Source organism: Salminus brasiliensis, chromosome 21 (assembly GCF_030463535.1).
Source record: "Salminus brasiliensis chromosome 21, fSalBra1.hap2, whole genome shotgun sequence".
Lineage (NCBI taxonomy): Eukaryota > Metazoa > Chordata > Actinopteri > Characiformes > Bryconidae > Salminus > Salminus brasiliensis.
In genome coordinates, this window is record NC_132898.1 from 33,170,775 (window position 1) to 33,188,312 (window position 17,538).

At 42.2% G+C, this 17,538-nt stretch overlaps 1 protein-coding gene across 1 annotated transcript in view; it reads left to right on the forward strand.

The window, feature by feature from the left end:
- Positions 1-17,538, forward strand: part of cntn2 (contactin 2) — a 50,213-nt gene that overhangs the window by 16,310 nt on the left and 16,365 nt on the right. Inside the window, exons 3-12 of the mRNA XM_072665775.1 lie at positions 6,972-7,113; positions 8,038-8,213; positions 8,703-8,798; positions 8,878-9,090; positions 9,589-9,691; positions 10,261-10,442; positions 10,817-10,953; positions 12,767-12,896; positions 16,367-16,517; positions 16,898-17,025. Of these exons, the coding sequence (XP_072521876.1) occupies positions 6,972-7,113; positions 8,038-8,213; positions 8,703-8,798; positions 8,878-9,090; positions 9,589-9,691; positions 10,261-10,442; positions 10,817-10,953; positions 12,767-12,896; positions 16,367-16,517; positions 16,898-17,025 (1,458 nt within the window). The remainder of the gene's footprint in view (positions 1-6,971; positions 7,114-8,037; positions 8,214-8,702; positions 8,799-8,877; positions 9,091-9,588; positions 9,692-10,260; positions 10,443-10,816; positions 10,954-12,766; positions 12,897-16,366; positions 16,518-16,897; positions 17,026-17,538) is intronic.

Sequence of the window (17,538 nt, forward strand, 5' to 3'; positions counted from 1 at the left end):
TGGTGCGCCCCTTCCCCCCCGAGCCCCCTGAGGAAACATCACCGAGATGTAGGATGTCAAGTTGATGACAGGGAATGTGTCTGGAAGACACAGCTTTAGGAGTGGGCTTCTGTTGAGAGGGGCTACGACTTAGATTAATTATTGATCGTGTTATTTTAGGTCAGTGAGCGGAAATGATTCGTTTTTTTGAGAGGTGTTCTTCTGCTCTTTCTTCAGGGTCAGAATAATTCAGACATCATTAAAGGTTGATGAAAATGAAAAGTCTGCCTCATTACAATTAAACTCACCCCACCCCAAGGGTAGGGTAGGTTAACTTGAACCAGCGGTCACACAAGTGTAGAGTGGACGATACAGCAAAAAATAACATTGTGGTGAAAGACATTTCTGTGATGCACATCAATAAAACTCAATAAGGCACCAACAAAAGCAACAGTGATGCCAATTTGTAGATCTGCGGGGTGGTCCGGGAGAATAAGGCGCTATAACCAGAAGGTCGCTGGTTCCAATCCTGGTCTTGGTGCTAGCACTAAGCTGAACCGCTGGTTCAAGCTGGGGCCCCGACAGAGCACTACTGGCCTTGCTTTCTCCAGGGTCCTGGACTGGCGTCTGCTGGCTGGTGCATCGGGTGAGTCGGGTACACAGTGCGTTGATTGCCCGGTGACGTTGCATAGGCGGCAGTTTAGAAATAGAGGCAATGGCTGTCTGTACTGCTGTCTTCACCCACCCAGTGTCGGGAGCATTGCATGTGATAGGGGGAGAATATGCATGGGTTGGGTAATTGGTGTTTAGAATTGGGGATAATTTGGACAGTTGTCCAAAAACTGTTGTAGCACAAATAGTTTTTGTAATTTTGTAAAGAGAGCTTATAAAAATAACTAAATAAAAAAAAAAAAAAAAAAAAAAAAAAAAATATATATATATATATATATATATATATGTATATATAAGTAATTAACCCTTTATACAGCCTATGGCCCGCCAGTGGGCAGAGAATAGCCCCATCAGTTTGTACAGAAGTCCCTGTAGTTGCTGAGTAATACACCTTAGTGCGTGATAAGCCTTGAAGTGTTCAGGGCTTAACAGAAAGCAAAACTGCAGGATTTCTATTATTTGAGTTTCTGGCGTTTATTAAATGGTGTTACGATTAAGAACAAACAGTAGTGTCCATCTGTAAAGTTCAAATGTCTCTGATCTGCTGATATTATGGCTTATGCATTTTAGCTCTGTACTGGGGAATATACAGCATCACAGTCACACAAAAACATTTTGCCATAATGTGAAGAGACCCTCTTCTTTTCTTCGTGTCCAACCCGACAAAAAACACCTACTAATGACGAGCAGAGTCAGCAACGCAGGGGCTTTGACTATGTAACTTCAAGCTGTGTTACATTAGGTGAAGGCTAAAGGTCTACAGCTATATTTAGCCAATTAAAAACTACATTAATTACCACCGATTCCATGAAGGCTCCTCAACTGACCAAGAAATGTCCTGCAAATGAATCAGCTAGCAGTACCGATGATGAGTCACTGTCTCTCACCCTACTTCCTCTATTGAATCAGTAATGCCCATTAGTGGAGCCTAAGCGCAGAGCACAGTTAATGCTGCCTCGGCTGGGAGCTGATGGAGTGGGGCTGCGTCTCCTGTGGAAGGTGTGTGTGAAAAGATTTCATGCTGGAATTCCATTACTGGCAGCGGTAAACACAACGCTAAGACGGAGTGTTATCCCCGAGCAGAGAGCTCAGCACGGAACAGGCTGATTAGGAACACTCGCCTGCCCCCCTCCCCTTCTCCGCCCCTCCACCCCTCCGCTCCACCCGTAGCTTCTTCTCACACTGTCCCAGATTCCAGTGGCTCCTTTTTCCAAGTAGCTGCTGATGGAAAACCCTCGCACACACACTGGCAGGTGCACATTTACACTGATTCTGAACTGCAAGTGCGTCAAACAAAGCCCATGCCCACACCCTCCAACGTTTAGGTCCTACCTTCCTGCTAAGCTGCACAGATAAAACCCCATACATCCTGTCACCACAGCCTTTCCTCTGGATTTAGTCTCAGGCTGATTGGTAGAACCCGTACTATGTGTGGTACCGAAGTGGAGAAACACCCCTCAGTGCCCGTTCAGCAAACTCCATCTGGACCCATCAAGAGCACTAGAACTAATCTCACACTGAAGTACACTACATGTATGTACACGATATGTCCAAATGTTTGTGGACGCCGCTTCTTATGAATGCATTCAGATACTTTGTTCAGAGCTGGTTTAGAACCATAGAAAGGAGTGTGGCTCTCAGAGCATTTCCATCATAGTTTGGTTTCTAAGCAGGCGTTCCAGAGTAAAGACGAGAATGGGAAGACGTTATATCTTCCCAAATTGAGATAATGGCTAAAAGATCTCTGTCATTGCAAAGCTACAACCTAACCGGGTGGTTTTGGCAGCAAGAAGAGAACATTGACCAACATTGTTTGGAAGAATGAAGAGTTGAGGCTCTGAACTAACGCTAAGCTAAAGTGTTCCCTAAACTTTCCATTCCACCTTAAATAATGCAGCAGATACACTCTGCTGTTGAAATGTACACCCTGTAACTGCAGCAATATTTAAGATGGAATGGAAAGTTAGCATTAGGACCAGCTTTACCTTTAGTTTTGGCCAACATCACCGCTCTCAGCGGTGGCTCAGCGGTTAGAGCGCCGGGATATCGATAACAGGGTTGTGGGTTCGATTCCCGGGCTCGGCAAGCTGCCACTGTTGGGCCCTTGAGCAAGGCCCTTTACCCTCTCTGCTCCCCGGGCGCTGGAGTTGGCTGCCCACCGCTCTGGGTGTGTGTGTGTACTCACTGCCCCTAACACATGTGTGTGTGTGAGTGTGTGTTCACTACCAGATGGGTTAAATGCGGAGGACACATTTCGCTGTACAGTCCACACTGTACAGTGACGAATACGTGCACCTTTATCCTTTTTAGTTTAAATAGCTTGGTTTTTGTTTCCTCTGTAATGCTCCAGACAAAGTCAGATGCTCAAAATCCAGGTTTGTAGTTATACAAGCAAAGTTCAGTTCCAGAATGTAGACACACAAAATTATACCATATAATCTAACAAGGGCAAGACGAAAAAAAGTATAGGGTTGAAATCCGATATCTAATACACGAGTAAATAGTCCAGCGGGAAAGGCAAAAGGGTAAGTTGAAATACAAGAGCAGCGGTCTTACCCAAAAAAGGAATACACGAACGCTCAATAGATCAGCAAACGTGTGATGCAATACTTCGCACTGGTCTGCTCTACACTCCAGGCTTAAATACTACACAAATTACTTATGATCAACAACACAGGTGATACAGATTAGAATTCCAGAGAACGTGAAGGTAAATGGGAGCTTTGAGTCACATGAGCAGTCCAATGAGGCAACAGGCTGAGGCGTGACATCCTCACTGAAATAATGTCACAGATGAACTGTCAGCAGCTGAGGATCATGTCTGTGATTTACTGTTTACTCAAGTTACTGGACAGGCTTGGGACATCACCAAGCCTAATATTAAGAAGGCCCCTCTCATGCCACCAGAACAGATCTGACCCCTCCACAAGACCTCTAAAGGTGTCCTGTGGTATCTGACACCACGACTAATGTTAAGTCCTGTACATTGTGAGGTGGGCCCTCCATGAACATGGTGGTTGGTGTGGTGCAACAGATAACACTACTACCTGCCAGTGAGCTACCACACCATGTGGGAGACTGGGGTTCAATTCCTGGTCTGGGTGGCTATGCTGCACTACACCGATAAGAGTCCTTGGGCAAGACTCCTAACACTACACTGGCCCGCCTCTGTAATCCGAGTAACCTTGTAAGTCGCTCTGAATCAGAGCATCAGCTAAAGGCTGTAAATGTAAATGAGCCTCAAAGAGTCTAGGGTGCCCATGACCCTGTTGCCAGTTCACGGTTGTCTTTCCTTGGAGCACTTTTGGTAGGTACTGACCACTGCATACCAGGAACACCCCAGAAGACCTACCTGATGTACCCTAGTTGATCAGTGTGTATAAGAATTGTGTTGATATTGTTGATACACTAATGATACCCTATAGTTCCTGTTACCCAAGTTCAATACTCCAAAGTGGAAGGAATACTTCAGGCTGTTTGGTGAGGGAGTTTGTATGGGTGCTATGAAGCAAACATCCACCAAGGTGGCATTGCTCTGTCTCTGGAACCCTACGCTGTGATCCAAACAGTCCACTCCACAGTGTGCTAACACAGTTATAGTAATGCTGTGTGTAGGCCTTTGCAGAACGCCTTATCTTTTTGATATTCTCAGCACACACACACACACAATTCTGACCCAAATGAAACACAACAGAGACAGATTAATGGAGTGGGCGTGCGCATACAGATATCCAGACTCATCCCGTGTGCAAGTAGAGAGATTATTAAACCTACTGTGGGAAAGTGATTTTTCACCCTTGTTAGCTCGATGCTACCTAAACACTTAAAACTCCTAGCTGGTCAGTCTTCCTCCTGCTGTTTTATGTAAGCCACTGTACAAAGCATGCAGTGGGGGCCAGTTCGGCACTGCAGGCGCTTGTTCTCCATCTGCGGTTTTGCTGTGTGGTACAGGAAAATGGCCATTATTGCATAAAAAGGTAGTTTCATTTTGCCCATTGGACACATGCAGTGATGTGATCTCTGTATTAAGAGAAATACTCATTAGTGTTACTCTGTTAGCAGTAAATGAGGCCACCTAAGTGAACTGGAGGTCTCCATAGGGTGAAATGGGTTACTCACGTATCCAACAAAACACTTAAACCCTCATGAACTGGCTAACAGAACTGACTGCAGCAGTGCGGATGTCTGCCCAGATCTTTACCAACCTTGCTCCTAACATCATGTGGAAGAGAGCTACACCAGAGAGAGGGCTGCCGAGGCTAAACTGACCTTAATAATAATGTTTTGTATTTTGACAGCTTGAAAAGAACCAAAATTACTTCTTAAAGCTTGAAATACAGTTTAGATTGCCAAGAAAGCCCAAATATGTCCAACACTTTTAGACATTCCTCCTAATAAAAGCATTCAGCTAAGTTAAGCATGTGGAGCAGTGGAAGAGCTGTGTTCTCTGGAATGATGGTGGAGGAGCTCCATCCAGTACTTTTGGGATGAGTTGAGGAGTTTGGGATGAGGTGGGGTGGTGATCATTCATCCAACATCCTGACCTCATTTACATTCTTTACATACAGGCAGTTCCTTCAACAAAAGCAGGATAAGCTCTTTTTTAATAGTCTTGATTTCAGAAGAAACAACTCATAAGCAGATGTCCCAATAAAATTCATATTTTGTCCATATTGTCCCTTACCCTTGATCACAGTATTGGCCTGAGCAATGCTGATTTCACAGAACTCTATAGGCCGTTATTTTTACTATTTGCTGTTTACTGTTTGGTACCAACACCACCTTCCTTGTGGATTCCATAGCTGGACATGACCACCACTCTTCATTAATATGGGTCCTTGGGCATTAAAGAGTAATGGTAAGTCCTGTACATTGTGAGGTGGGCCCTTCATGAACATGGTGGTTGGTGTGGCGCAACAGATAACACTACTACCTGTCAGTGAGTTACCACACCATGTGGGAGACTGGGGTTCAATTCCTGGTCTGGGTGACTATGCTGCGCTACACAGATAATAATAATCCTTGGGCAAGACTCCTAACACTACACTGGCCCACCTCTGTAATCCGAGTAACCTTTTAAGTCGCTCTGAATTAGAGCATCAGCTAAAGGCCGTAAATGTAAATTAGCATCAACGAGTCTAGGGTGCCCATGACCAGTCGCCAGTTCACGGTTGTCTTGGAGCACTTTCGGTAAGTACTGACCACTGCATACCAAGAACACCCCAGAAGACCTACTGATGTTTTGCCTGGAGATTTTTTCTGACCCAGTCCAGTTGTCTAGCCATCACAGTTTGGTTCTTGTCCGAAAGTGTCTGAGATTCTTACGTTACGCTGTTCTTCCTGCTCTTAAGGACTGACCGTTTGCTTGTTCACTTGCTGGCTAAGGTTGTATTTCGCACCCCTTGAGAGCTGCTATTTTAATAGGATAATCAGTGCTATTCACCTCACCTGTCAGTGGTTTTAATAACGTACATGGAGGGCACTGTTAATCCTTTGCACCTGCACAGACATGCACTTGCACTTTAGCTTCACATTCAGCTCGCTATAATCTCAGTGTCTGACCCAGTTTATGACGCATTTGAAGAATTTGCAGCTACCTAGAGCATATACTGTACTCGGTGTGTGTACATCCCCCTGATTCTCCTCTGCTTGTCACGCTGCTTGAGTGAATGCAATTATATCTGACAGCATGTATCCCCTGCTGAGTTTGCCCAGGAGGAATACTCACCCATCCTCCAGATTCTTTCTGCAGATTCACTACGTCTGGGTTTAGGACAGCCCTTCTGTTTTAGTCCCTCTTGGCATCCACCTGCTGTAATGCAGTAATTAGATTCAATCAGACAAGTCAGTGGCACAGAGGCTCGAAGATTATTTCATTTGTAAATATGGTTCTGGATAATCAAGTCTTTCCATGTAGCCCAACATCTTGTGGAACGGTTCTTCAGCGTTCCTGTTGTTCCTGTTGTTTCTGTCCACGTGTGCCGCATTTATCCTATTCCTATTACAAAACTAAATTACCAGCGTTATCCTCCACCTGTGGTCTTTATTTAAGATTGATGTAGCCACAGTACAGAGCATACAGTGGGGACCAATTTGACAGTGCAGGCGTTTGTTCATTTTTGCTCGGTTGGTGATTTTGCTTTGTTTTGCAGAGAAATTGACCATTACAGCTAAAAAAAAAGGGTAGTAATGATGTGATTTCTAAATAAAGGGAATTCTCAGTGAGCTGTAAATGAGGCCACCTAAGTGGACTCACAAGGTTACACAAGGTGAAGCAGGTTACTCTTGCTGCGTGTTTATGTGTGTGCTATGTGTGTTAGGTGGGGATGTGTGTGTGTCGGGTCATGACAGCGGGCCGGTGTTTGAAGAGCAGCCATCCAGTCTGATTTACCCTGAAGGGCTGCCTGAGGGGAAAGTGACCCTGAATTGCCAGGCCAGAGCCAGCCCTGCAGCATCCTACAGGTAACGCACTCTCAGCCTGGGCTTTTATGTACCGCTCAGCTGCGTTAAATCTAATAAATACCATCACGAAAATGTAGACACATATATTCTTCATACCCTCTAGATATCTTACATATACTACTATCAAATGATGTTTTGTAGGTTTGCTGTAATTTCTGTAATTATTATTAAATATTAACTGTCATCTTATGCATTTATTAAGTATTAAGTTCTGTGATGTGTAAAAAGTGAAGATGTAGCTTTGATTTGGGTGAAAAATGATCAGACATGATTTTACAACCCTGTTAATTTGTCTCCTGTAATGGTTTGCGTCACTGCACCCATATTCTCCTGACTCACATTTTTTGTTTAATACAATACAGTTTGAGTTGAACCTCAAAAACATCAGTGATTGATCTGCAGCTGAATCTAATTAAGTACTGTGTAAGATGTTTAGTCTGTGGCTCCGCCCCCTCAACCTATTCACTGTTTATTCCATCAGCAGTTTAGAGCGCCCCCTATCACATAATTTGTCCTCAGCTTGGGAGGCTTAACAGTATTGCACTGAGGCCTTGCTGGCTTTTGAACTGATTACCTCCTCACACTTGTTGAGCAGCAGTTAGACCATAGGGCCGGTCTAGAGCTGTGAAATTACACTACATACAAACACAGTTCTGAGTAAATTTACCTTCCCTTCTTTCTCAGACACAGAAATGTACATGGCTTCATGATTCTGGGATGGTACAACTGTCTAACACCGAAAGTCTTACAAATTATTTCAGCTGCAGCTGATTTACTAATGTTTTTACAATATGTATTGTTGAGCAAACTGTAGTAAATGTGAGTTGGGGGAACATTTGACTGAATTAAGTTGCTACATTATGTTCTGCTGTTGAAGTCTTGTCTTTCTTCTCTTCACCATCCCGTGTTTATGGTTATGCTCAGGTGGCTTGTGAATGGATCAGAGGTGGTGATAACAGAAGAGTCTCACTACACACTGGTGGCTGGAAACCTGGTGATCAATAACCCTCAACATAGCCATGATTCTGGCTCGTACCAGTGTCTCGCCATCAACCGCTGTGGAACCATTGTTAGCCGTGCTGCTAACCTCAAATTTGGCTGTGAGTGCTGATCAGTCCTCCATTAGGCACTTTTAAATATGGGTCTGCCACAGACAATGAATTGCACAGCACCTTGAGCTTAGAACGGAACAATAGAGCGGCTGCATGTTGACTAAAAATAGAAATAGAAAATTTGATTATGCAGGAGATAAAATTGTCTATGGTCTAGATAGCGATCAAACTGAACGACTGATGTATTTCTAATGTGTTGCTAATGTTTGTTTACAAAGTGAACAGTAAAAGTTTGCTTTTTATTGAAATTACATATTTTGTTGGTTACTAAATTAAAATGAGTAAGTAAATCTTCTACAGGAATATTTCAGAGCTCAATTTTTAATTATTTACTGAATTTAACATAAAATAAAACACATGCTACATATCATTTATGATTATTTTATATATATATATATATATATATATATATATAATTTTTCTATAAATTTTTTTTATTTTAGGTTTATTTTATCTGATATTTTCTGTTTCTTTTAGACCTCCGTGATTTCCCATCAGAAGGCAGGAGTCCTCAGACAGCTTATGAGGGTACCGGAACTTTCCTCGCCTGCCAAGCTCCAGCTCATTATCCAGGTACCTAGGGGGGCCAAAAAAGATCTTATCTTTTATCCAAACTCAGAAGTGAACAACAGAGTTTTCTCTCTCTCTGCAGCTCTCTCATACCGCTGGATCCTTAATGAGTTTCCTAGCTTCGTCCAGCCAGATGGAGGCAGGTGGTTTGTCTCCCAGGTGACTGGCAACCTTTACCTGGCCAACGCCAGAACCAATGACACGGGCAACTACTTCTGCCTCACCACCATTAACATGGACATCAGCACCAAGAGCACCTTCAGCAAAGCCATCCAGCTCACAGTGCAGCCTGATGGTCAGTGCTAATCACTCGTCTTTATTACATAGCAGAGTTGGCTAATCGTATAAGATTACTCCGTAGACAGACATGGTAAGACTGGAGGGCTTGTTTGCTTAAATGTGCGAAATTCAGTATTTGAGTTGTTGTTTGATGTTTACATAATAAATATGTGAATTTTGGCTGGAATGGTTAGCAAGCTGAAGAGATTGCAGCTGGTCGGTCCTTCTCCGTTCTGTGGTTGGCCTGGCATTAGCTTTAAGCCTTTTACCCACTTCTCTTGGCTTACCTGCGCCTTCCCAGTGCTTGCTCCATAATCTCCCAATGTTGCCATGGTGTTTAACCTGGTTGACATAATGACATAATTGCTCATTTTAATCTTTGCCATTGTACTGTACATTTATATGTATATATAATATAATGTATGTATATATTTGTTGAGAGATGCTCTTAACCCACTGTTTAGGATGCTAAAAGTTGTTTTCCTCATTTTTTCCATTTTTTTGTTGTCTTCAGCTAACCCCAGGAAGTCAGCCCCAAACATCCGTGTGCGCTTCCCCTCTGAGACGTACGCACTGGCTGGCCACACCACACAGCTGGAGTGTTTCGCCTACGGCAAGTACGTGCCCTTGGCTCAGAGATGCATCTCCCTGTGGAGTTCCTACTAGTTCACCTCTCCATCTGCAACATGCTGCAACACAGTGCTGCTATGAAGTCAGAATTTAAACTTGATTATGCACTGTGGTCAGATTATCTGTTGCTGCACAGTTTGTCACACACCCACTAACCCATCCATCAATGCAGAGGGACCAGCTTAGGACCGCCCGATCAGTAGATATTAGGGTGTGGACTCTCAACCCAGTCTCAGCACAGCAATGACACTGACACAGTAGTGGCATGGGAATGTGTGTTGCGCTGGTACAAGTGTACAGCAATGTTGGGTTGAGAATGGTCCATGGCCTGAATAGCACCTGGTCAGCGGTGGTCCTGTGGTGGTCCCTTTCCAGTATAGAGTGGGTGATAAACTGTGCAGCACCAATTGAATCAATTTACCTACCTACCCACCTAATAAGCTGTCAACTCAGTGTACAGGTGGCATTATCTCTTCCAGTGTACCATATAGTCTCCTTGGCTATCTACCTGTCTATCTGACTCTCTATACTGATGCTCGGTTTCCTTCTCCTGTAGTCCTACACCTAAGCTGCGCTGGAGGAAAGTGGATGGGATGTTACCTTCAAAGGTTGGGGCCAGTGCAGATGGCCCTATCCTGACCATTCCCGATCTGAGCTTTGACGATGAGGGCATGTATGAGTGTGAGGCCTACAGCTCAGAGGGAAGGGATACCCACCAGGGGCGCATCTCTGTCCGAGGTACTCCAGCTTTAAATGGTTTTGGGCCTGATTTGCTGATTACCTCTCTGAGATCTTACCGTTCATCCACTTTTCTGACGAAGAGTTATTTTCTACTGTGCCAAATACACCAACAGCAGTAACTCTGTTGTTGGTGAATCACCTCTATTATTAAGAATATAATAAAGCCTCTATAGCAGGATGAATCACACTGAATCTTTAATGAATGTTTGTACCATTCAGGATGTGCTAGAATAACATGTCTTAGTGTAGCTCAAACAGTAGAGCTTTCTCGGCGTAGCCCACACTGATATAAGGGCATTCTGGATGAGTAATGATATGATGGTGTGTGTGTGTGTGTGTGTGTGTGTGTGTGTGTGTGTGTGTGTGTGTAGCCCAGCCAGAGTGGCTCCAGGTGATGAGTGATTCTGAGGTGGAAATCAGTTCAGAGCTGCACTGGAGTTGTGTAGCTGCAGGAAAACCAAGACCTATAATCCGCTGGCTACGCAACGGATTGCCTCTCAGCACGCAGGTCAGCCCTCCCACCTACACACACATACACACACATTCAAAGCAACACACACAGAGGTTGTCTTGTCCAGTGAAATAACTTATTGACAGTGAACCTTACAAACACAAGACATTTCAGTGCTATATTGTGCTTCATTTTTCCACCATTATTGTTACTATATTTTGCACTAAATGGGGGTTTTATTACAATGTATGTGTAAAAGCTGCTGTATTTTGCAACAGAATTCTTTATATATTCCATACATACGATAAATTAATGTATTGTTATGGTCAGAACTTTGCATACCATAGCCATATTAGACTTTGAGTATGATGAGTGTACAATACATCCTTAACAGAAAAAAAAACAAGAATCTGTTTAATACTATTCATTTTTTTTACTTTTCTTAAATTAATATAGGGTTAGATTAATACAAGCAGGTTCAGAAATGTGCATACGGCCACTGAGATTATTCATTTAGTGGTTCTAAAAGTTCCACAGTGTCTATTAAATTGTGATCATGATTGACTACAGCTGGTCGCATTGCAGACTAACATTAAGCTCATCAAGCTTTTGAAATGGTCTTCCCAAAGTTCTGACCTCAACCTTATTGAAAACATGTGTACTGTGCTTAAAAGTTTGATTCCAAGCAGAATCCTGAATCCTTGTGGATGGCTACCAAAAGTGTTTGGTAATGGTGCGACTTGCTATGGTTCGTTTAAACAAATATTAAATATTAAATTTCAGGAAACCCAAAAAAATAAACTTGCATAAAATTATTGTTTGTTTTTTTTAAAGATGTGTGATGTACACTTATATTGGGAAGAGTAGTTCAAATAAATCATTAAAAGCCCAATGAGATGAGATTCATGCTCATGTGTGTATGTAAATGAACACAACTGTACTGTACAGAAACACAATAAAATAAAATAAAAAAAGAATAAATAAATAGAGCAATGAATAAGGTTGGAATAAATGTTCTGTTATTCATTTCAAGTGACGATGAGCTCGGAAAGATACTATATAAATCATTTAATTTAATTTAATTTAATTTAATTTGTCATCTACTGTTTTGTCCTATGATTTTTTTTTTTTTTTTACATTTCTATAGCTAACAGTATGTCATACCATGTCTGAAACCACATAGGACCTGGGAGTTGACTGAAGAGAAAAAACTGATGATTCAGGAATGCAGTGCTTATTGATGAGATATGAGCTCCCATAGTGTGTTAAGCTCGTAACTCCAGTGCAAATCCAAAGAAGTGAACTGTAAACCAAACCAGGCCAGTCTAGGCTGATCGACAGTATTTGGGTTTTGTGTAGGTTTTTTCTCCAGAGCATGGCTTTCCATTCTACTGAAGAGTTTGTATTCCAAGACTACATATACACAGATCCACACATACACACACACACACACACACACACATGCGCAAAATACACACACTCTTAAACCCCAGCAGCAACCTGTTCAGTGTGACACCCTGAGATTCACATCACAGCACACATAGCCGCAGCCTTATCACCTGTCTGTATGTGTTATCACAAACAACCCCGCAGCACCTGCATCTGTCAGAGCTCACACAGATACCGAAAATACAAAATACAGCACAGCCCTGACACAGCTTATTTTTAGATGAGTGAACCTGCCTGGGTGACACTGGGGCATGGCAGGGGAGAACATAGGGAGCTGTTATTGCTGATACCTTCTGCCGTCCGTCTGTGGGATCTCTTACAGATCTGTCTGACACTGATAGTGAAGATATGGAAGCTTTTCAAAGACTCATTGAGGTTCTTGCCAAAAGTGAAGGTTTTTTGATCTGCTGTCTGTGTGCAGGACCGCGTGGAGGTCAGCAGCGGCCTCCTGAAGATCAGTAACCTGGCCCTGGAGGATTCTGGGATGTACCAGTGTGTGGCTGAGAACAAACATGGCACTATCTACTCTAATGCAGAGCTCAGGGTTCAAGGTGAGCTGAACTTACCTGCCTGAATTGAACTACAACCCTCACAGAAGTTTGACTAAAATTCCATTCAACGTAAAAACAGGAATTACACCAATTTTTCAGCCTGATTCAGTGGTTGATACGCAAACAGTGAAGGTGACAGGATCCAGAGTTTACAATGTCTCCAATGTAAATAAAGCTATTTTATTTACTACTAAAAAGACCAGTGAACTGTAATGTATGAGTTTCTATGCTGATAATGGTAAAATTTCACTACATGAAAAAAACAAAAAAAGATTTTAGGGACCATTCTGCCATGCAACATCCTATATGTTACCATGTACCATGAGCATACACTTAGGCCAAAACCTTTAAAACTATTATAAAATACTAATATATAGTGGTAGTATATCAAAAAGGCACAGTGGGGGTCCAGTGAAGTGAAGCTCTGCCACTAAGCCACTGAGAGCATTGGATGCGGCATCAGCAGCAGACCAGAAAAGGAGAAGGTGGCTGGTTGCACATCTCTTGGCTGGTTCACCCTCTCAGTGTGGGAAGCATTACATGTGAAAAAATTAATACAGTGGGTACATTAGAAGAGGAGAAAAAGGTATTGGGAGAAAAGGAAAGTTTTGATTTGGACTTTTAAAGAAGAAAAGGAGGAGCAAAGTCAGAGACCTAAAGGAAACGTATTCCAGAACCTGACGGCGATGATACTGGAGGATCTGCCCCCAAACGTAGACCGCTTAAAGGGTGGAACCACCAAGAGACTAGCGCCTGAAGACCTCTGTGAGGGGGCAGGAGTTGAGGGGATATGCATATCAGCAGTGCAGGGCCTCATATGTTAAGAGCAGAACCTTGAACTGAATGTGAAATAAAATATGGCGCCCGTGCAACTGTTGGAGAACCGGGGTGATATGAGCAGATTTTCTGGAGGAAACAAGAACATGAGAATTTTGAACATTGCAAGATTTTGTCTGAAATGCCAATATAGAGGAATTTCAATCATCTAGACATGATCTGAAATTCTTTGTATTATATTATTTTCATATTATGGAGGTGAAAGAAAACATCTCTTTAATAAGGGAGATGGAGACCTTAAAAGGACACCAAGGTTGTGAGCTTTAGAAGAGATAGACACCCCATGAAACAGGCCATCCACTGCTTAATGTCACTGAGGCATAATTCTGTGTTAGGGATGCGTTAGAGCATAGGAATGAAGGTTGCCACAGATGCTACAGATGTATATATACAACAAAAAGGAGAGGGCCGAGTACTGATCCTTGAGGAACTCCTTGCGCAACAATTTCAGTAATATATGTATGCTGTTGCAGAGTAACAAAATGGTACTTCTCAGTAATGTAGTAATGACCTAAACCAAGTGGGAACTAAACTGGTAATGCTGACTGCAGAGAGTGAGAAATGAGTATATTGTGATGTATAAATCTAGAAGTAGATTGGACTGGAGTTGCTAGCTAACAGAAGATCATTGAGGACCTGGAAAAGTGCTGTCTCTGTGCTGAGCCGAAAATGAACCCCAGAGTAAGATCATTCAGAAAGATTATTATCAGATAAACAACATTTCATGCATCAGGCATCATATTCATCTCTATTTCTTCTTACAACTTCCTATGATGTAGCTTTTAGAGCCGTTGAATGTTTCAGACGCCCATCTCCATAACTGCGAACAATCTGACTCGTTAATTGTCCTAGAAAAGAGCATTTCACACCAGAGCACTCTGAATAGTTTAATTATGCAGCAGTGTTGAAGAATTGGTGGAATTCCTCTTTAATGAGAAGTGTAGTATTTTGTTTATTCACTGCATCATGTTGACAACAATTTGCCACTATGATAATTAGTCTGATTAGACCACAAACAAATCTACACCCAGATTGTACACTATTATTTCTCATTAGGGTGAAAAATGGGAAATATGGAATTTTTATCTTTTTGTATGAAATTGTCCAACCTCTCCACAGCTGCTGTGAAAAAATGCATTTGCAGAGAAATCAGTGACCTCACTCTGAACTCTTAACTTTAAATCAATACTAATTTGTCGCTGCTGTCCTGCAAAAACCTTGTTCTACCAGAATTTCATGATAAGTGGACTAATAGAAATGTTCCAAAATCACTTATAACATTGCTCTAATAGCAACATTCATGTGTCTGAAACCTGGACCACACCTGGCATCTACTAGTGGACCATGTACCACTTGGGATGGTGTCCCAGACGTGGGCCAGATGCAGTTTTTGGAACCCATATTGTCTTTTAGAAAAAAAATAAAATCTTAATATTTATCAACATTACCACTGAGCATAATTTCATAAAATTAACATAATTATATATAAATATTATAATAATAAATATTAATATAAAATATAATACATATAAAAGTTCTATAGCTGTCTGTTACTGATGTGAGAGGGTAGCATCTAATCCACCTTTAAACCAACACTATTAGAAATGACCCACTAGTTTAACAACTAGATCTAGATTAGGGGAGAGGGCCGCTAGGAATTGCCAGATGTGGTTCAGGTTTGAGTATTTATGACTTCAGTTGAAAGAAGGTTTTTTCCTACCTCTGTGAAGTTGCTGTTTTGGAAATACGAGGTTTTTGTACGAGAGTGATGTTATACTAGTTCTTTGGGTCATTTGTTTTCCAGTACTAATAAATATATTACATATTAATCTCTTTCTCTCTACTCTCTGTTCTCTTACTGTATCTACTGCAATGTCCAAATCCTGCTTCACCCATCCAGTCTACCCTGACTGTAGCTGTATTTGTGGTTAAGGCTTCCTAGGAACTCTCCTTCCTTCACTCATACTGTGTGATTCCTGCTCTCTTCTCCTCTCCCTTCCTCTTCTCTCCTCTTCTCTTCTCCTCTCTTCTCTCCTCTTCTCTTCTCTTCTCTTCTCTCCTCTTCTCTTCTCTTCTCTTCACTTCTCTTCTCTCCTCTTCTCTTCTCCTCTCTTCACTTCTCCTCTCTTCTCTCCTCTTCTCTTCTCCTCTCTTCTCTTCTCATCTCCTCTCTTCTCTTCTCTCCTCTTCTCTCCTCTTCACTTCTCTTCACTTCACTTCTCTCCTCTTCACTTCTCTTCTCTTCTCTTCACTTCTCTTCACTTCTCTTCTCTTCTCCTCTCTTCTCCTCTCTTCTCCTCTCTTCTCTCCTCTTCTCTTCTCTTTTCTTCTCCTCTTATCTTCTCTCTTCTTTTCTTTTCTCTTCTCCTCTCTCCTGTCTTCTCTGCTCTTCTCTTATTTTCTCTTATTTTCTCTCCTCTTCTCTTCACTTATCCTCTCTTCTCCTCTCGTCTCTTCTCTTTTCTTCTCCTCTCTTCTCTTCTGCTCTCGTCTCTTCTCTTCTCTTTTCTTCTCTTCACTTATCCTCTCTTCTCCTCTTGTCTCCTCTCTTCATCTCTTCTCTTTTCATCTCTTCTCTTCTCTTCTCTCTTCTTTTCTCTTCTGCCTGTTCTGGATGGATTGTGCTCTTCCAGTCCAGGCTCCAGATTTTAGGCAGAATCCAGTACGGAAGCTGGTTCCCGCGGCCCGTGGAGGGCAGGTGAAGATGGAGTGTAAACCTCGAGCTGCCCCAAAACCCACACTCTTCTGGAGCCGCGGCACTGAGCTCCTGACCAACAGCAGCAGGTAACGCACACCGTCATTTATCTCGTCCTCCGTAAACAAAAGAAGTCTTATTCAGAGCTACAGGCTTTTTGAGGACCCACTGTGATGAAAGCTGAGGAAAAAAATGAAAGCAAAACAAGAAGAGAGAAGGGGAGTGAGGAGAGCACTTACTGAAGAATAACTTTAAACTTCAAGAAGATTGTAACTTCAAAGAATTTCAGTTGATTTCATCATGTTTGGCAGCATCTATTTTTTTCAGAATGGTCTGAACGGGTTGAACGAAACGTAATGAAATGATGAAACAATAAAATAATGACTGGGGGAGCTGATTTCTTTTGATGGATCGGCTCTAGGCTGGGCAGCTGCAGGTACAGAATAATGTGTGATGAAATTTCCCACAGGGTAACAGTCACGCCTGATGGAGTTTTGTGGATTTATAACATCAGCCGGGCTGATGAAGGGAAGTACACCTGCTTTGCTGAGAATTACCTGGGCAAGGCTAACAGCACCGGACACCTGTCAGTCAGAGGTACAGTACTGAAGTAGCACTTCCAAGTCTAGAGTTTGTGTTGTTGTTAAGCTATTGTTTCAATATAATTACATTCTTGCATCGTTAATTGTGAAGTTAGCTACAAAGTGACTGTTGTTCATCTTTGTGTTTATTGGCATTTAATTTTTTTTCTTTAAAACTATTATCTGATCTGATTATCTGATTATCTATTGAAGCACTTCCCTTAAAGTTGCCCTACAGTGGAGATATTGTAGAATATGGTATGGTATATGGTATAGAGCTGGTATTGTAGAATATAGAATAATAAAGTCAAGTGGAACTGACCAAGCTTTTGAACCTCACACACACTGAAAAGCAAAACCCACGTAACGCCAAGAGCTGTAAAAGAGGCCAGTTTTACATAACAGTTTTCACTCATTTTATTTATGCCTCCAAATTTACACAAACCAGCCCCCCAGTGAAAACCTACTGAGGCTTAGTGCAACAGTTAGAACCTACACTAGAACCTAGAACAGCACTGGTAGAACCTAC